Source organism: Pseudophryne corroboree, chromosome 1, assembly GCF_028390025.1.
Source record: "Pseudophryne corroboree isolate aPseCor3 chromosome 1, aPseCor3.hap2, whole genome shotgun sequence".
NCBI classification, from domain to species: Eukaryota; Metazoa; Chordata; class Amphibia; order Anura; family Myobatrachidae; genus Pseudophryne; species Pseudophryne corroboree.
The window spans coordinates 570,605,171-570,626,766 of NC_086444.1; the positions used below are offsets into that span (position 1 = coordinate 570,605,171).

The 21,596-nt window shown below is 46.3% G+C and overlaps 1 protein-coding gene across 3 annotated transcripts in view; it reads left to right on the forward strand.

Moving 5' to 3' along the window:
• The window catches only part of BNC2 (basonuclin zinc finger protein 2), an 843,848-nt gene that overhangs the window by 663,605 nt on the left and 158,647 nt on the right, over window positions 1–21,596 (forward strand). For all 3 annotated transcript variants that reach the window (XM_063914188.1, XM_063914186.1, XM_063914187.1), the window contains one exon: window positions 15,996–16,098. In XM_063914188.1, coding sequence (XP_063770258.1) covers window positions 15,996–16,098 — 103 coding nt within the window. The remainder of the gene's footprint in view (window positions 1–15,995; window positions 16,099–21,596) is intronic.

Below are 21,596 nucleotides of genomic sequence, written 5' to 3' on the forward strand. Positions count from 1 at the left end.
TCACCCACTTGTCTTGCCATGAAAAGAGTTCAAACTTATTTTCTCTATCGTCCTAAGTGGATGCTGGGGTTCCTGAAAGGACCATGGGGAATAGCGGCTCCGCAGGAGACAGGGCACAAAAGTAAAGCTTTTACAGGTCAGGTGGTGTGCACTGGCTCCTCCCCCTATGACCCTCCTCCAGACTCCAGTTAGATTTTTGTGCCCGGCCGAGAAGGGTGCAATTCTAGGTGGCTCTCATAAAGAGCTGCTTAGAGAGTTTAGCTTAGGTTTTTTATTTTACAGTGATTCCTGCTGGCAACAGGATCACTGCAACGAGGGACAGAGGGGAGAAGAAGTGAACTCACCTGCGTGCAGGATGGATTGGCTTCTTGGCTACTGGACATGAAGCTCCAGAGGGACGATCACAGGTACAGCCTGGATGGTCACCGGAGCCACGCCGCCGGCCCCCTCACAGATGCTGAAGCAAGAAGAGGTCCAGAATCGGCGGCTGAAGACTCCTGCAGTCTTCTTAAGGTAGCGCACAGCACTGCAGCTGTGCGCCATTTTCCTCTCAGCACACTTCACACGGCAGTCACTGAGGGTGCAGGGCGCTGGGGGGGGGGGGGCGCCCTGGGAGGCAAATGAAAACCTTTAAAAAGGCTAAAAATACCTCACATATAGCCCCAGAGGCTATATGGAGATATTTACCCCTGCCTAAATGTACTAAATAGCGGGAGACGAGCCCGCCGGAAAAGGGGCGGGGCCTATCTCCTCAGCACACGGCGCCATTTTCTGTCACAGCTCCGCTGGTCAGGAAGGCTCCCAGGTCTCTCCCCTGCACTGCACTACAGAAACAGGGTATAACAGAGAAGGGGGGCAAAATAAATGGCAATATATATATATTAATATAAAAGCAGCTATAAGGGAGCACTTAATCATAAGGCTATCCCTGTCATATATAGCGCTTTTTGGTGTGTGCTGGCAGACTCTCCCTCTGTCTCCCCAAAGGGCTAGTGGGTCCTGTCTTCGTATAGAGCATTCCCTGTGTGTCTGCTGTGTGTCGGTACGTGTGTGTCGACATGTATGAGGACGTTATTGGTGTGGAGGCGGAGCAATTGCCAAATATGAGGATGTCACCTTCTAGGGGGTCGACACCAGAATGGATGCCTTTATTTGTGGAATTACGGGATAGCGTCAACTCGCTTAAGCAGTCGTTTGCCGACATGAGGCGGCCGGACACTCACTTAGTGCCTGTCCAGGCGCCTCAAACACCGTCAGGGGCTGTAAAACGCCCCTTGCCTCAGTCGGTCGACACAGACACAGGCACTGATTCCGGTAGTGAAGGTGACGAATCAACCGTATTTTCCAGTAGGGCCACACGTTATATGATTTTGGCAATAAAGGAGATGTTACATTTAGCTGATACTACAGGTACCACTAAACAGGGTATTATGTGGGGTGTGAAAAAACTACCAGTAGTTTTTACCGAATCAGAAGAATTAAATGACGTGTGTGATGAAGCGTGGGGTGCCCCGATAAAAAACTGCTAATTTCAAAGAAGTTATTGGCTTTATACCCTTTCCCGCCAGAGGTTAGGGAGCGCTGGGAAACACCTCCTAGGGTGGACAAAGCGCTAACACGCTTATCAAAACAAGTGGCGTTACCCTCTCCTGAGACGGCCGCACTTAAAGATCCATCAGATAGGAGGATGGAAAATATCCAAAAAGGTATATACACACATGCAGGTGTTATACTACGACCAGCTATTGCGACTGCCTGGATGTGCAGTGCTGGGGTAGTTTGGTCAGAGTCCCTGATCAAAAATATTGATACCCTGGACAGGGACAATATTTTACTGTCGTTAGAACAAATAAAGGATGCATTTCTTTATATGCGTGATGCACAGAGAGATATCTGCACACTGGCATCACGGGTAAGTGCTATGTCCATTTCGGCCAGAAGAGCTTTATGGACACGACAGTGGACAGGCGATGCGTAGAGGAGTTATTTGGGGTCGGTCTATCGGATTTGGTGGCCACGGCTACGGCCGGGAAATCCACCTTTCTACCTCAAGTCACTCCCCAACAGAAAAAGGCGCCGACCTTTCAACCGCAGCCTTTTCGTTCCTTTAAAAATAAGAGAGCAAAGGGCTATTCATATCTGCCACGAGGCAGAGGACGAGGGAAGAGACAGCAACAGGCAGCTCCTTCCCAGGAACAGAAGCCCTCCCCGGCTTCTACAAAAGCCTCAGCATGACGCTGGGGCTTCGCAAGCGGACTCGGGGGCGGTAGGCGGTCGTCTCAAGAATTACAGCGCGCAGTGGGCTCACTCGCAGGTAAATCCCTGGATCCTGCAGATAATATCTCAGGGGTACAGGTTGAAATTAGAGACAGAGCCACCTCGCCGTTTCCTGAAGTCTGCTTTACCAACGTCCCCCTCAGAAAGGGAGACGGTTTTGGAAGCCATTCACAAGCTGTATTCTCAGCAGGTGATAGTCAAGGTACCTCTTCTACAACAAGGGAAGGGGTATTATTCCACTCTTTTTGTGGTACCGAAGCCGGATGGCTCGGTAAGGCCTATTCTAAATCTGAAGTCCTTGAACCTGTACATAAAGAAGTTCAAGTTCAAGATGGAGTCACTCAGAGCAGTGATAGCGAACCTGGAAGAAGGGGACTTTATGGTATCCTTGGACATCAAGGATGCGTATCTCCACGTTCCAATTACCCCTCACACCAGGGGTACCTCAGGTTCGTTGTACAAAACTGTCACTATCAGTTTCAGACGCTGCCGTTTGGTTTGTCCACGGCACCTCGGGTCTTTACAAAGGTAATGGCCGAGATAATATTTCTTCTTCGAAGAAAAGGCGTATTAATTATCCCATACTTGGACGATCTCCTAATAAGGGCAAGGTCCAGAGAACAGCTAGAGATGGGTTTAGCACTATCTCAAGAGGTGCTAAAGCAGCACGGATGGATTCTGAATATTCCAAAATCCCAATTAATGCCGACAACTCGTCTGCTGTTCCTGGGGATGATTCTGGACACAGTTCAGAAAAAGGTTTTTCTTCCCGAAGAAAAAGCCAAGGAGTTATCTGACCTGGTCAGGAACCTCCTAAAACCAGGAAAGGTGTCTGTACATCAATGCACAAGAGTCCTGGGAAAAAATGGTAGCTTCTTACGAAGCAATCCCTTTCGGCAGATTCCATGCAAAGGGATCTGTTGGACAAATGGTCAGGGTCGCATCTTCAGATGCACCTGCGGATAACCCTGTCGCTGAGGACAAGGGTATCCCTTCTGTGGTGGTTGCAGGAGGCTCATCTATTGGAGGGCCGCAGATTCGGCATGCAGGATTGGATCCTGGTGACCACGGATGCCAGCCTGAGAGGCTGGGGAGCAGTCACACAGGGAAGAAATTTCCAGGGAGTGTGGTCGAGCCTGAAAAAGTCTCTTCACATAAGCATTCTGGAACTAAGAGCAATCTACAATGCTCTAAGCCAGGCGGAACCTCTGCTTCAAGGAAGACCGGTGTTGATCCAGTCGGACAACATCACGGCAGTCGCCCATGTAAACAGACAGGGCGGCACAAGAAGCAGGAGGGCAATGGCAGAAGCTGCCAGGATCCTTCGCTGGGCGGAGAATCACGTGATAGCACTGTCAGCAGTATTCATCCCGGGCGTGGACGACTGGGAAGCAGACTTCCTCAGCAGACACGACCTTCACCCGGGAGAGTGGAGACTTCATCCAGAAGTTTTCCACATGCTATTAAACCGTTGGGTAAAACCAATGGTGGACATGATGGCGTCTCGCCTCAACAAAACACTGGACAGGTATTGCGCCAGGTCAAGAGATCCGCAGGCAATAGCTGTGGACGCGCTGGTAACACCTTGGGTGTACCAGTCGGTATATGTGTTTCCTCCTCTGCCTCTCATACCAAAGGTATTGAGGATTATACGGCAAAGAGGAGTAAGACTAGTGGCTCCGGTTTGGCCAAGAAGGACTTGGTACCCGGAACTTCAAGAGATGGTCACGGACGATCCGTGGCCTCTACTTCTGAGAAGGGACCTGCTTCAGCAGGGTACTTGTCTTTTTCAAGACTTACCGCGGCTGCGTTTGACGGCATGGCGTTTGAATGCCAGATCCTAAAAGGAAAAGGCATTCCAGAAGAAGTCATTCCTACCTTGATAAAGGCAAGGAAGGAAGTCACCGCGAAGCATTATCGCCGTATTTGGCGAAAATATGTTGCGTGGTGCGAGCAGCGGAGTGCTCCGATGGAGGAATTTCAACTGGGTCGTTTTCCTACATTTCCTGCAATCAGGATTGTCTATGGGTCTCAAATTGGGATCTATTAAGGTTCAAATTTCGGCCCTATCAATATTCTTCCAAAAAGAATTGGCCTCAGTCCCTGAGGTCCAGATTTTTATCAAAGGAGTACTGCATATACAGCCTCCTGTGGTGCCTAAGGTGGCACCGTGGGATCTAAATGTAGTTTTAGATTTCCTCAAATCCAATTGGTTTGAACCACTAAAGAAGGTGGATTTGAAATATCTCACATGGAAAGTGACTATGTTACTGGCCCTGGCTTCGGCCGGGAGAGTATCTGAACTGGCGGCTTTGTTTTATAAAAGCCCTTATTTAATTTTCCATTCGACATAGGGCAGAGCTGCGGACGCGTCCGCATTTTCTCCCTAAGGTGGTATCAGCGTTTCACCTGAACCAGCCTATTGTAGTGCCTGCGGCTACAGACGACTTGAAGGACTCCAAGTTGTTGGACGTTGTCAGAGCCTTAAAAATATACGTTTAAAGGACGGCTGGAGTCAGAAAATCTGACTCGCTGTTTATACTGTATGCACCCAACAAGTTGGGTGCACCTGCTTCTAAGCAGTCGATTGCTCGTTGGATTTGTAACAAAATTCAACTTGTACATTCTGTGGCAGGCCTGCCACAGCCTAAATCTGTTAAGGCCCCTTCCGCAAGGAAGGTGGGCTCATCTTGGGCGGCTGCCCGAGGGGTCTCGGCATTACAACTCTGCCGAGCAGCTACGTGGTCAGGGGAGAACACGTTTGTAAATTTTTACAAATTTGATACCCTGGCAAAGGAGGACCTGGAGTTCTCTCATTCGGTGCTGCAGAGTCATCCGCACTCTCCCGCCCGTTTGGGAGCTTTGGTATAATCCCCATGGTCCTTTCAGGAACCCCAGCATCCACTTAGGACGATAGAGAAAATAAGAATTTACTTACCGATAATTCTATTTCTCGGAGTCCGTAGTGGATGCTGGGCGCCCATCCCAAGTGCGGATTATCTGCAATACTTGTACATAGTTATTGTTAACTAATTCGGGTTATTGTTTAGGAAGCCATCTTTCAGAGGCTCCTCTGTTATCATACTGTTAACTGGGTTTAGATCACAAGTTGTACGGTGTGATTGGTGTGGCTGGTATGAGTCTTACCCGGGATTCAAAATCCTCCCTTATTGTGTACGCTCGTCCGGGCACAGTACCTAACTGGAGTCTGGAGGAGGGTCATAGGGGGAGGAGCCAGTGCACACCACCTGACCTGTAAAAGCTTTACTTTTGTGCCCTGTCTCCTGCGGAGCCGCTATTCCCCATGGTCCTTTCAGGAACCCCAGCATCCACTACGGACTCCGAGAAATAGAATTATCGGTAAGTAAATTCTTATTTATCCTCAGCATGTTTGTTGTGCTCTATTGCATTTCGTGTCTTGAGTTTTCCTAAACATCAAAGACAAAAATGTGTACCTATTTTCCAAATTATGACTGCTCTAAAAATCAAGGCTTTCACAGTCATTGGGGCCTATTTATCAAAGGGAGAAGATCTTAAATCCTGTGAAAACTACACATGGCTTTCAGGTGCAGTGCTCCTGTGTGACCCCTCAGTGCCAGGTCACGAGTGAGGAGTAGAGTGGGTCCCACCTGGCCGGTAATGCAGTAAGGGGGTCATTCCGAACTGATCGCACCCTGCCGTTTTTTGCAACGCATTGATCAGGTCACTACTGCGCATGCGTATGCACTGCAATGTGCAGGTGTATTGTACGGGTACAAAGTGGATCGTTGCTGTGCGATGGAATTAACGAAGAATCCATTCGCACAGCCCATTGCAAGGAGATTAACAGGAAGAAGGCGTTAATGGGTGTCAACTGACCGTTTTCTGGGAGTGGTTGGAAAAACGCAGGCGTGTCCAAGTGTTTGCAGGACGAGTGTCTGACATCAATTCCGGGACCGGACAGGCTGAAGTGATCGCAAGGGCTGAGTAAGTTCTGATCTACTCAGAAATTGCACAAACTATTTTTGTACCGCTCGGCTGCACATGCGATCGCACGCTTGCACAGCAAATATACACTCCCCAGTGGGCGGCAACTATGCGTCTGCATGGCTGCAAAAAGTAGCTAGCGAGCGATCAACTCGGAATGACCCCCTAATTCTGTGATTACAGCAGCCAGACAGTATCACTGACGTACAGTACTGGGAATCGCTGTACTGCCACGGCAATGTTTTTATTATGATAAATAGATTTTCTATCGCTGCAAAGAGTGAGAAAAAAAAGAATAGCACTTTCATGACTCATAAATACCGTAGGTATCCAAATGATAGGTTGACCACATATGGTCGACATATATTATGTTGAGAGGTACAAAAGGTCGACATGTAAAAGGTCAGCAGTGCTTAAGGTCAACAGGTTCAAAAGGTCAACAGTTTTCTATTTTCAACATGACAGTGGTCGACACACATACTGTCAAAAGGATTTTTTTTTATTTTCTTTTTCTCAAACTTTTTCTGACTTTACCATCCATGTGGACTACAGTTGGGAATAGTAACCTGTGCCAAACGCAGTGGTAGCAGAAAGAGGCACTTTGTCCGAAGCTCGGCGAGTGAAGTTAGCCCATGAGGGTACACAGTTCCACTAATTTGGCTTTTACATGGTTCAACATACAAAATGACACACAAAAATAAAAAAAACCCTGTGTCGACCAGCTTATTGTTGACTATTTCCGTGCTTTTCACTGTGTTGAACTTTTGAACCTGTTGACCTGTTCAGGTGTCTATCTTTTACATATTGACCAATAGACTCTGTCAGCCATGTGCATGTCAAGCATATGGGTTCATCCTAGTGACTATCTACGTAATGTTCCACACCCTGCCAAAATATACCCCAATGATTTGGATAGTGTCATATTAAGTAGTTGAAGGACAAATCCCCCTGGGATCAGTACGCGGTCAGGAGACATACGCCGGAAGTCCGACAGGCGGGATCCCGGCTGTGAACCACAGGTTTCTATTCCCCTCCGGGTCGTGGCGTTGACCACCACGCAAGAGGGGTAACCAGCCGGTGGTCAGGACTCTGACCGCCGGTATTTCAGCTGATGTCGGGAATCCGGCGTCAGTATCCTGACCTCCAGGATCCTACAGTTCCCCTCCCCCTGACGCTGTTATATATCCAATCACAATTCACATTTCCAACATAAGCCCTGACGTACAAGCAGTCTGGGTCAGAGTTTGCAGAGCAGTAGTTGCTTACTGCATTACTTTTTAGTCACAGAAACAACTGCTTGCCTTAAAATGCATACAGTAAATGAGAAAGGGTTAACTTCAGACTGTCCCTTTGTAACTTTCAGTGGTGCAGCAGCGCAATTAATTATAGAGTTCATTAATTAGTGAACATATTAAAGAGAGACACCATTACTGACAAGTGCAGACGTGATATATCATCAAGTCAATAAACTATTGAACATGAATCTAGACCTTTCAGCAAGATCTCCTTTCTTCCTCACTGTTAACCTACAGACACATATATTATTCCTGCTTCATCAGCAGATGTCGTTGGTAATATATTTCATATTACTATTTCCGTTAATCAGGAATACATACTTATATAGCTTGGAAAATGAGCGATCGAACAGTTTACATGATGAAGGGGGGTGCTGTAAGTACCGTGTATGACAGGATAATTTATTCCATGGAAGTTACTAGTATTAAACAGTGGTGTTGCAGATGAGTTATAAACCAGTGCTGGGATGAGAATGACTTACTGCAGGAACATCAGATCGGTGTGTGCCTGGATACAGATAGCAGACCATTGCTAGAAACCAGTTAGGGGATGGGCCAACACTGTCTACAAGCTGCATCCCAGTATTACTTTGAGTCTAGATGCAGACTTGATGGAAATTCTATACTGTACATATGAATTGAGCCTGAAATGTGGATAATGTTGACATTACCTTAATATCGTAAACTTAGAGTTGTCTTGCTAGTTGAACTATAATGATTCTGAAGGCATTTTAAGTCATTGCCAACTGAGTAGATGTGTGAAAGTAAAATGTGTTATGGATTACTTTTATTATTTTTTGTTTATGTTTTGCAAAATTGTGTCTAACTAGCAACCAGTTTTTAAACCTTTAACATTTGTTAAAGGTTTAATATTCACAAAATATTTAAAAATATTACTTATGATCAGGGGTGTAGCAAGGGTGGCTCCGGTGGAGCGCAAGCTCCAGACGCTAAAAAAGTTAGAGGCCGCGCTGCCGCCCGCCCGCCACCCCTCCTTCCCGTGAGCCAGTGTACAGGCAGCCGCAGAGCATGAGGATGAGAAGTAGAAGGGGTGCACACTGACTCAGATACGGAGACTAGGTAGGGTACAGGGCAGGCCACAGGCGACAGCAGGAGACACTGACAGCCGGCACATGCCGGAGTTCTTTTTGCCCTAGCTGCTACAATTTTGGTGCATTGTTTTCATTGATGCACTATTTTCATTGAGGAGGTGGGGGGGGGGGGGGCATAGATAGTGTTTTTAATTTATTTGAATTAAACAAGTAAATAGTTAAATAGAACTACTTCCATAGCAGCTCTAGTATGGTGTAATGTTATAAGGGGCCCATCTATAGTGTAACATGTATAAGGGACTCTACTGTGTGGTGTAATTTGAATAATGGATATTACTGTGCGGTGTAATGTGAATTGGTACTATTCTGTGGCCTTGTACCTTTCCAATGAAGCCATTATTTATTTATTATTACCAGTTATTTATATAGTGCACGCATATTGTTTCTTTTCAAATGTAACATGCCACCACACGGCAGTAAAGGGAAGGGGGGTGCCAAAACATACCCTTGCTCTGGGCACCATGGCGCCTAGCTACACCTCTGCTTATGATGTAAATAAATTCTTAATATCTTTTTTGAACTTGGGCAATGACAACAATATCCAGATATGCATTTTGTTGACATTTTTAAACAAATTCCATCCTCTGGTGTAAATCAAATTTGGGCAAAGGGATGATATCACACTTTTGTGATACACTGACTGTAATGAAGACTTATTAATAACTTCTGCACCTGTAACTAAAATGAGTTTTAAGAATTCACCTGGCATGATGAAGTATATTATTACTAATACAAATTAAGCACAGAGCATAAACAGTTTATTTCGATTGAACATAAACATCAAGCCTTTGTGATCTAAAACTGCCCTCTTGTAAAACCATGGTCCTTCCAACCTGGGCTGCATCTGTCATGTGGTGAAGAAGACATCAATATAATATTTTATCAAACATAGGGGTCTATTCAGAGGCGTAACTAGACCTTTCTGTGCCCCATAGCAAAATGCTGAAAGGACCCCCCCAGTGCTCCGCAAAAGTGATGTGGGGTCAAAGCAGCTAAAAAAAAGACAGAAAAACAAAAAAGGGGGCGGAACCTGAAAGAGTAGAGGGCGGGTTAGGACAGGGTAAAGACTGAGGTGTATTTAACATATAGTGTAAGATCTAATAAAAAAACGGTATACAGTCACATGCACTAACTTTGAGCCTGTTGGCTTCACAGGTGCTAGCGCTGTCTGCTTATCCAATTTAATATTATTCTGCTGAATTGCTCCTGCCGTACTCTCCACTGGCTCACACGATCGCCAGCGGCTGCATGTTTCACCATCCAGGTCTCCCACTCTCCCCTCAACCAAACAGCATTATCCCCTCACCTCTCCTTTGTCCTGTGTTCTCTATCCTCTATCCTTTAGCTCCTGCTCCTTCCCTACTTTATCTTTCTGTATGCTTTCAGCTCTGCCTCATTGAGCCTGCTTATTGTCGCCCCACCTCCAGCTAACCCTCTCTGTTGTTCTGGCTGATTGGTTGCCATGGGCAACTTCTACACTGGCTCACTTTTCCACTCTTTTCACTGCTTCATGAATAGACCCCATTGTATATAATTGGAAAAATAAAATAAAAAATGTGTTGTTAAGCAGTCCTAAATGGCAGTAACGTTCGCAGGGGGGGTTTCCGAGTACCTGGAAACCCCCTCCCCCCCCCCCCCCCCCCCCCCCCGATGAGCCAAATGTTATATTATTGAGACGGAGACAGCATTGTCTTCGTCTCAGCAAAAGCCATGATCGTGACCACGGAGCTGCTGCAGCAGAGAGGTACAGTACGTACTGTACCCCACGGCATAGTGAAAGTCTGGGGGAGCTGCTGGCCGTGGAAGTTCAGCCACAGCAGCTCCCGCCCTCCTCACAGAACTCCCGCTCGCAGCCCCTGGTGGTATGTATACCACCAGTAATTTATGAGGTATATGAAGTGTGTATGTATGTCTATAATATATATATATATATATATTTATTTTATATGTGTGTATGTGTATTTATATGTGTGTGTGTGTGTGTGTGTGTATATATATATATATATATATATATATATACACTGCTCCAAAAAATAAAGCGAACACTAAAATAACACATCCTAGAACTGAATGAATGAAATATTCTTATTAAATACTTTGTTCTTTACATAGTTGAATGTGCTGACAACAAAATCACACAAAAAATATCAATGGAAATCAAATTTATTAACCCATGGAGGTCTGGATTTGGAGTCACACTCAAAATTAAAGTGGAAAAACACACTACAGGCTGATCCAACTTTGATGTAATGTCCTTAAAACAAGTCAAAATGATGCTCAGTAGTGTGTGTGGCCTCCACATGCCTGTATGACCTCCCTACAACACCTGGGCATGCTCCTGAGGAGGTGGCGGATGGTCTCCTGAGGGATCTCCTCCCAGACCTGGACTTAAGCATCCGCCAACTCCTGGACAGTCTGTGGTGCAACGCGGCGTTGGTGGAAGGAGCGAGACATGATGTCCCAGATGTGCTCAATTGGATTTAGGTCTGGGGAACGGGCGGGCCAGTCCATAGCATCAATGCCTTCGTCTTGCAGGAACTGCTGACACACTCCAGCCACATGAGGTCTAGCATTGTCTTGCATTAGGAGGAACCCAGGGCCAACCGCACCAGCATATGGTCTCACAAGGGGACTGAGGATCTCATCTCAGTACCTAATGGCAGTCCCTATCCGTTTGATAGATAGACAGTGTCTAGTTACAGTCAATAGATAGACACCATATATTAGACAGACATTAGGTCGACAGGGTCAAAAGGTCGACATGGTCAAAAGGTCGACATGGAAAAAGTCGGCAGGTCGACATGGTCAAAAGGTTGACATGAAAATGGTCGACATAAAAACGATAGACAAATGTTTTTTTAAAATGTAACATGTTTTTGGATTATTTCATACTTTCTCTATCCATGTCGGCATAGAGTTGGTTATAAACCTTGTGGCGAGCGCAGCGATCCACCGTGCCCGAAGCGTGGTGAGCGAAGCGAGCCCCGCGAGGGTATGCCTTTCTACAATTGGGGGTCCCAGATGACAAAACTATCCACACAAACCACAAAAATGCAGAAAACATGGGGGGTCATTCCGAGTTGTTCGCTTGGTAATTTTTTTCGCATCGCAGCGATTTTCCGCTTAGTGCGCATGCGCAATGTCCGCAGTGCGACTGCGCCAAGTAAATTTGCTATGCAGTTAGGAATTTTACTCACGGCTTTTTCATCGTTCTGGTGATCGTAGTGTGATTGACAGGAAGTGGGTGTTTCTGGGCGGAAACTGGCCGTTTTATGGGTGTGTGCGGAAAAACGCTACCGTTTCTGGGAAAAACGCGGGAGTGGCTGGAGAAATGGAGGAGTGTCTGGGCGAACGCTGGGTGTGTTTGTGACGTCAAACCAGGAACGACAAGCACTGAACTGATCGCAGATGCCGAGTAAGTCTGGAGCTACTCAGAAACTGCTAAGAGAGGTGTAATCGCAATATTGCGAATACGTCGTTCGCAATTTTAAGAAGCTAAGATTCACTCCCAGTAGGCGGCGGCTTAGCGTGAGTAAATCTGCTAAAAGCAGCTTGCGAGCGAACAACTCGGAATGACCCCCCATGGTGTCTACCTTTTTCATGTCGACCATTCTCATGTCGACCTTTTGACCCTGTCGACCTTTTGACCCTGTCGACCTAATGTCTGTCTAACATATGGTGTCTATCTATTGACTGTCTAACTAGACACTATCTATCTTTCATTCCGGAACCATGGCAGTCAGGCTACCTCTGGCGAGCACATGGAGGGCTGTGCGGCCCTCCAAAGAAATGCCACCCCACACCATTACTGATCCACTGCCAAACTGGTCATGCTTGAGGATGTTGCAGGCAGCAGAATGTTCTCCTTGGCGTCTCCAGACTCTGTCACGTCTGTCACATGTGCTCAATGAGAACTTGCTTTCATCTGTGAAGAGCACAGGGCACCAGTGGCGAATTTGACAATCTTGGTGTTCTCTGGCAAATGCCAAATGTCCTGCACAGTGTTGGGCTGTAAGCACAACCCCCACCTGTGGACGTCGGGCCCTCATACCACCCTCATGGAGTGTGTTTCTGATCGTTTGAGTAGACACATGCACATTTGTGGCTTGCTGGAGGTCATTTTGCAGGGCTCTGGCAGTGCTCCTCCTGTTCCTCCTTGCACAAAGGCGGAGGTAGCGGTCCTGCTGCTGGGTTGTTGCCCTCCTACGGCCTCCTCCACGTCTCCTGATGTACTGGCCTGTCTCCTGGAGCGCCTCCATGCTCTGGACACTACGCTGACAGACACAGCAAACCTTCTTGCCACAGCTCGCATTGATGTGCCATCCGGGATGAGCTGCACTACCTGAGCCACTTGTGTGGGTTGTAGACTCCGTCTCATGCTACCACTAGAGTGAAAGCAGCGCCAGCTTTCAAAAGTGACCAAAACATCAGCCAGAAAGCATAGGAGCTGAGAAGTGGTCTGTGGTCACCACCTGCAGAACAACTCCTTTATTGGGGGTGTCTTGCTTAATGCCTATAATTTCCACCTGTTGTCTATTCCATTCGAACAACAGTATGTGAAATTGATTGTCAATCAGTGTTGCTTCCTAAGTGGACAGTTTGATTTCACAGAAGTGTGATTGACTTGGAGTTACATTGTGTTGTTTAAGTGTTCCCTTTATTTTTTTGAGCAGTGTATATACCCTATGGATGTCAGGATTTCGTTCCACATTTCACTAGCTGTCAGGATTCCGGTGTTAGTCTCCTGAACAGCGGGATCCCAACAGCCAGCATTTTAACTGCATCCCATATATATATATATATATATATACATACATTCCTTGCTGCCCCGGCACTCCAAGTATCCGCTGAGGGATATGTCCTGCTCCGGTGCCCTCCTCAACAGAGGGCTTTACTTTCACCCCCTGGAATATCCAACCAAAGAAAAAGGCGGCACTCGGAGTCTGTGATTCAATCATATATTGGTGCAAAAAGCAATCATCAACGTTTCGGGGATAAGTTCCCCTTCTTCAGGAGCTGAAGAAGGGGAACTTATCCCTGAAACATTGATGATTGCTTTTTGCACCAATATATGATTGAATCACAGACTCCGAGTGCCGCCTTTTTCTTTGGTTATATATATATTTTATACACATGCACACCCACGGAAACCCCCTGACTAAATCCTGCGTTTGCCTCTGAATGGAGATACATTAACTTCTTATTCTATACACATACTGTACCACCATTTTTTACCTCCAGTGTACTACGACATTTTACTTACAAACATTGGCCCTCATTCCGAGTTGATCGGTCGCAAGGCGAATTTAGCAGAGTTACACACGCTAAGCCGCCGCCTACTGGGAGTGAATCTTAGCTTCTTAAAATTGCGACCGATGTATTCGCAATATTGCGATTACTAACTACTTAGCAGTTTCAGAGTAGCTCCAGACTTACTCTGCCTGTGCGATCATTTCAGTGCTTGTCGTTCCTGGTTGACGTCACAAACACACCCAGCGTTCGCCCAGGCACTCCCACCGTTTCCCCGGCCACTCCTGCGTTTTTTCCGGAAACGGTAGCGTTTTCAGTCACACGCCCCTGAAACGCCGTGTTTCCGCCCAGTAACACCCATTTCCTGTCAATCACATTACGATCGCCGGAGCGAAGAAAAAGCCGTGAGTAAAAATACTTTCTTCATAGTAAAGTTACTTGGCGCAGTCGCAGTGCGAACATTGCGCATGCGTACTACGCGGATTTTCACTGCGATGCGATGAAAAATACCGAGCGAACAACTCGGAATGAGGGCCATTAAGTAAGAGTAGAGGTTTTCTTTAAATCTTTTATCTTAGAGAGTATGGAGAAAATGTACTTTTATTTTCTACTCCCCCCTCGTTTGTAGCATCCGGTCTTATTACAGTTATCATTGATCACCAATTATCCACGAAGGGTGCGCGTTGCCACTACCGGGGCGTTAAAAACGTTGGCAACTGGACCGCATCTCGCATCCCGTTCTGAGTTCGAATTCACACAATTTTGTTTGCAGCCCTATGGGGCTATGAGCAGTTTTGTGCAAGTTCAGGCTGCTGTAAAGTGCGGCTGTTGTTGCACTAACTCACACCCACGATGCATTTCTGGGTAATTGGATTGACCCCATAGACTGATGCAACAGAATATAGCAGATGGCATTGTTTCTATAAACACATCTGCATACTTCGTAGGATGTAATGACATATATGTTGTGTCAACCATTCAGCTGAAAGCAAGTTAGGCTGGACCCAGCCATGTCAGTGTGCACAGCCTTGCGCTATAATAGTGCCTGGCTTATTACAGTAATCATTGCTTGGTTTTGCTTTAATTCAGTTTTGCTGCATCCAGGTTTGAAAACATAATTAAGAATTTGTGTGAAATTGAATTGAGATCCATGGTGACTATGCTTTATGTTAGTCGACCAATGTAACACATGCTGTTTGGTTTTCATGATGCAGTCAATTTCTCTCTATTACACATTTACTTTGGATTCATTGGGTGGAATTCAATTGTTTGAAAAGTCGGTTGGGTGTCTGTTTTTTCCTGTCTATCAGAAAAAAACAGACTCCCAACTGACTTTTCAAAAAATTGAATACCCCCCTTTGTATCCAGTGTGTGCATAACTGTGACTATAATATGTTTTTGTCCCAGTCTGGTGTAGTGATCATTGCTTCATTTTTAAATTGTCTTTAGTTTAAAAATGTTGTACTATATTTATGTGAAGTTGTGCTTGGTGAAAGCGAACATGCCAATTCTGCATTTTTGTTTTAATTGCTCCATTGTCCAGCTATAAAGAAAATTTGTTGTGTGTTGCACTTGATCAGAATTGTGATCTGGTCACCTGCTCTCTTCATAGTCTAGTCCAAGTACTGAGCCCAAATTAAGTGCTTCATCCCTTTTGGTATATAGTACTGTAATTATATAATAGAGACATGGTAGGCAAAGGGATAACCTTTGCCTCCCATTTCTTGAAGGCGTGTCCAATAACCTAGACTGAACCCGTGTTATCGATTAGAAAGGGGTATTAGTGACCAGTTGGAGGGATGTGTTTGCCAACCCCTCTTAAACATTATTGGACAGCATCTTGACAAATAGAAACTTTGGTATTTTTCAAACTTTACATACAACTAAGTCCGATCAATGGTATATTCTCAGATGACCCCAATCTTTTTGATTTGCTTATTAAATGTTTCCATCTTTTGTCGTCGTCCCCCACAAATAATACTAATAGCTGATTGCATTATGTTTTCCATAATCTACAACAACTCATACATATTGCAGAAGCATAAATTGTCCAGTGGATTACTTGATCAATTCATCTCTATTCTTTCTCCTGCAGGCCATCCGATGTACACTTGTAAATTGCACATGCGAATGTTTCCAGCCTGGGAAGATTAACCTGAGAACCTGTGACCAATGTAAACATGGCTGGGTGGCACATGGTAAGAAATGACATTTCACTTCCTGTAATAGAACTTTGCGGTTATGTAGTGTAAAACTTTTAGATGGAGAGACATTAGCTCATTCTAATGTGGAATCAGATGATGTATGCCAGGATACTCATCTTAAAAACATATATTCCCAACAAGAAACAAGCAAGACTAATAACTCAGCTCTTTAGCATTGCATAGTGTATAGAAAAATAGAAAATGAAAAGAACAGCATACATTTATTATAGTATCAACAACAAAGTGATACATAAGAGCACTGCAGCATGACATCATTTGTTTATTGTAACTGTAGTAATATATCTATAGCTACTACAGCGGTGAGAGAAAGAGGCTGAAGTTTTAAGAATCTTTATTCCTGCATTCATTTTGCCTAAAATGAATTACTAAAGAGAATCTCATTACACAAATGTGCTTTTTCATGTCTTTATTAAAAATATTGATCCAGAATTCATTGTCTTTTTATAAAAAGCTTAATTCGGTCAGAAGTTACAATCAATGAGGTGACACATGTAAGACTGACGAGCACAGTAAACTTATGCTGCTAAGACTGACCAATTAGTCCCTTGTAATTCACTGAACTAGGACATGGGCACAAGCGGCACTTCGGGCTGGGAGAGAGAAGACACTGCTGCTGCAGCAGCCTCTCTCTCCAGCTGTCGGTTTTCTTTCTCCCTATGTGATGCAAGGGAGGAGCGTTCGGCAGCCCTCTGCCCACCGGATCTGCCAATGGTGCACGCTTGCTTCGTGGCCGCACATAAACGAATTTATCATTTTATGTTTTCTAATGAGGTAGCCTGGCCACACCTCCCCACCTGGCCACGCCCCCTCACAGTTCTGGGACCTGACAGAGCTGATGGAGCATGTGATGAGCACATCTGCCCTTTGCAAAGTTGCACACAGACTATTACAGAGCAACCATTATCATGCCTCATAACTATCCTAAAATGGACATTAAAACAAAGCTATATACTGTATAATAAGAATTTACTTACCGATAATTCTATTTCTCATAGTCCGTAGTGGATGCTGGGAACTCCGTAAGGACCATGGGGAATAGCGGCTCCGCAGGAGACTGGGCACAAAAAGTAAAAGCTTTAGACTAGCTGGTGTGCACTGGCTCCTCCCCCTATGACCCTCCTTCAAGCCTCAGTTAAGATACTGTGCCCGGACGAGCGTACATAATAAGGAAGGATCTTGAATCCCGGGTAAGACTCATACCAGCCACACCAATCACACCGTACAACTCGTGATCTGAACCCAGTTAACAGTATGAAAACCGTAGGAGCCTCTGAAAAGATGGCTTCCAACAATAAACAACCCGATTTGTTTGTAACAATAACTATATACAAGTATTGCAGACAATCCGCACTTGGGATGGGCGCCCAGCATCCACTACGGACTATGAGAAATAGAATTATCGGTAAGTAAATTCTTATTTTCTCTGACGTCCTAGTGGATGCTGGGAACTCCGTAAGGACCATGGGGATTATACCAAAGCTCCCAAACGGGCGGGAGAGTGCGGATGACTCTGCAGCACCGAATGAGAGAACTCCAGGTCCTCCTCAGCCAGGGTATCAAATTTGTAGAATTTAGCAAACGTGTTTGCCCCTGACCAAGTAGCTGCTCGGCAAAGTTGTAAAGCCGAGACCCCTCGGGCAGCCGCCCAAGATGAGCCCACCTTCCTTGTGGAATGGGCTTTTACAGATTTTGGCTGTGGCAGGCCTGCCACAGAATGTGCAAGTTGAATTGTACTACAACTCCAACGAGCAATCGTCTGCTTAGAAGCAGGAGCACCCAGCTTGTTGGGTGCATACAGTATAAACAGCGAGTCAGATTTTCTGACTCCAGCCGTCCTGGAAACATATATTTTCAGGGCCCTGACTACGTCCAGCAACTTGGAGTCCTCCAAGTCCCTAGTAGCCACAGGTACCACAATAGGTTGATTCATGTGAAACGCTGAAACCACCTTAGGGAGAAATTGAGGACGAGTCCTCAATTCCGCCCTATCCGAATGAAATATCAGGTAAGGGCTTTTATAGGATAAAGCCGCCAATTCTGATACGCGCCTGGCTGAAGCCAGGGCCAACAGCATTACCACTTTCCATGTGAGATATTTCAAATCCACTGTGGCAAGTGGTTCAAACCAATGTGATTTTAGGAACCCTAAAACTACATTGAGATCCCAAGGTGCCACTGGAGGCACAAAAGGAGGCTGTATATGCAGTACCCCTTTGACAAACGTCTGAACTTCAGGCACTGAAGCCAGTTCTTTCTGGAAGAAGATCGACAGGGCCGAAATTTGAACCTTAATGGATCCTAATTTTAGGCCCATAGACAATCCTGCTTGCAGGAAATGTAGGAAACGACCCAGTTGAAATTCCTCCGTAGGGGCCTTCTTGGCCTCACACCACGCAACATATTTTCGCCAAATGCGATGATAATGTTTTGCAGTTACATCCTTCCTGGCCTTGATCAGGGTAGGGATGACTTCATCTGGAATGCCTTTTTCCTTCAGGATCCGGCGTTCAACCGCCATGCCGTCAAACGCAGCCGCGGTAAGTCTTGGAACAGACAAGGTCCCTGCTGTAGCAGGTCCTTCCTTAGAGGTAGAGGCCACGGGTCCTCCGTGAGCATCTCTTGCAGCTCCGGGTACCAAGTTCTTCCTGGCCAATCCGGAGCCACGAGTATCGTTCTTGCTCCTCTCCTTCTTATGATTCTCAGTACTTTTGGTATGAGAGGAAGAGGAGGGAACACATATACCGACTGGAACACCCACGGAGTTACCAGAGCGTCCACCGCTATTGCCTGAGGGTCCCTTGACCTGGCGCAATATCTGTCCAGTTTCTTGTTGAGACGGGACGCCATCATGTCCACCTTTGGTTTTTCCCAACGGTTTACAATCACTTGGAAGACTTCTGGATGAAGTCCCCATTCCCCCGGGTGGAGGTCGTGTCTGCTGAGGAAGTCTGCTTCCCAGTTGTCCACTCCCGGAATGAACACTGCTGACAGTGCTATCACATGATTTTCCGCCCTGCAGAGAATCCTTGCAGCTTCTGCCATTGCCCTCCTGCTTCTTGTGCCGCCCTGTCTGTTTACGTGGGCGACAGCCGTGATGTTGTCCGACTGGATCAATACCGGTTGACCCTGAAGCAGAGGCCTTGCTTGACTTAGGGCATTGTAAATGGCCCTTAGCTCTAGGATATTTAAGTGAAGAGACGTTTCCATGCTTGACCACAAGCCCTGGAAATTTCTTCCCTGTGTGACTGCTCCCCAGCCTCTCAGGCTGGCATCCGTGGTTACCAGCATCCAATCCTGAATGCCGAATCTGCGGCCCTCTAGAAGATGAGCCTTCTGTAACCACCACAGGAGAGATACCCTTGTCCTTGGAGATAGGGTTATCCGCTGATGCATCTGAAGATGCGATCCGGACCATTTGTCCAGCAGATCCCACTGAAAAGTTCTTGCATGGAATCTTCCGAATGGAATCGCTTCGTAAGAAGCCACCATTTTTCCCAGGACTCTCGTGCACTGATGCACTGACACTTGTCCTGGTTTTAGGAGGTTCCTGACTAGCTCGGATAACTCCCTGGCCTTCTCCTCCGGGAGAAACACCTTTTTCTGGACTGTGTCCAGAATCATCCCTAGGAACAGTAGACGTGTTGTTGGAATCAGCTGTGATTTTGGGATATTTAGAATCCACCCGTGCTGACGTAGCACTACCTGAGATAGTGCTACTCCGACCTCTAACTGTTCTCTGGACCTTGCCCTTATCAGGAGATCGTCCAAGTAAGGGATAATTAATACGCCTTTTCTTCGAAGAAGAATCATCATTTCGGCCATTACCTTGGTAAAGACCCGTGGTGCCGTGGACAATCCAAACGGCAGCGTCTGAAACTGATAATGACAGTTTTGTATCACAAACCTGAGGTACCCTTGGTGAGAAGGGTAGATTGGGACATGGAGATAAGCATCCTTGATGTCTAGAGATACCATATAGTCCCCTTCTTCCAGGTTCGCTATCACTGCTCTGAGTGACTCCATCTTGAATTTGAACCTTTTTATGTAAGTGTTCAAAGATTTTAGATTTAAAATTGGTCTCACCGAGCCGTCCGGCTTCGGTACCACAAACAGCGTGGAATAATACCCCTTTCCCTGTTGTAGGAGGGGTACCTTGATTATCACCTGCTGGGAATACAGCTTGTGAATAGCTTCCAATACTGCCTCCCTGTCGGAGGGAGACGTTGGTAGAGCAGACTTCAGGAACCGGCGAGGGGGAGACGTCTCGAATTCCAATTTGTACCCCTGTGATACTACCTGCAGGATCCAGGGGTCCACTTGCGAGTGAGCCCACTGCGCGCTGAAATTCTTGAGACGGCCCCCCACCGTGCCCGAGTCTGCTTGCAGAGCCCCAGCATCATGCTGAGGACTTGGCAGAAGCGGGGGAGGGCTTCTGCTCCTGGGAAGAGGCTGCATGATGCAGTCTTTTTCCCCTTCCTCTGCCCCGGGGCAGGAACGAGCGGCCTTTTTCCCTCTTGCCCTTATAGGGACGAAAGGACTGGGTTTGAAAAGACGGTGTCTTTTTCTGCTGAGAGGTGACCTGGGGTAAAAAGGTGGATTTTCCAGCCGTTGCTGTGGCCACCAGGTCCGATAGACCGACCCCAAATAACTCCTCCCCTTTATACGGCAATACTTCCATATGTCGTTTGGAATCCGCATCACCTGACCACTGTCGCGTCCATAACGTTCTTCTGGCAGAAATGGACATCGCACTTATTCTAGATGCCAGGGTGCAAATATCCCTCTGTGCATCTCGCATATATAGTAATGCATCCTTTAAATGCTCTATAGTTAATAATATACTGTCCCTATCCAGGGTATCAATATTTTCAGTCAGGGAATCCGACCAAGCCACTCCAGCGCTGCACATCCAGGCTGAGGCGATCGCTGGTCGCAGTATAACACCGGTATGTGTGTATATACCTTTTAAGATATTTTCCAGCCTTCTATCAGCTGGTTCCTTGAGAGCGGCCGTATCAGGAGACGGTAACGCCACTTGTTTTGATAAGCGTGTGAGCGCCTTATCTACCCTAGGGGGTGTTTCCCAACGTGCCCTAACCTCTGGCGGGAAAGGGTATAGTGCCAATAATTTATTAGAAATCAGCAGTTTTTTATCGGGGGAAACCCACGCTTTATCACACACCTCATTTAATTCATCTGACTCAGGAAAAACCACTGGTAGTTTTTTCACACCCCACATAATACCCTTTTTTGTGGTACTTGTAGTGTCAGAAATGTTCAATGCCTCCTTCATTGCCGTGATCATGTAACGTGTGGCCCTACTGGACATTACGTTTGTCTCATCACCGTCGACACTGGATTCAGTATCCGTGTCAGGGTCTGTGTCGACCATCTGAGGTAACGGGCGTTTTAGCGCCCCTGACGGTGTCTGAGACGCCTGAACAGGCACTAATTGATTTGTCGGCTGTCTC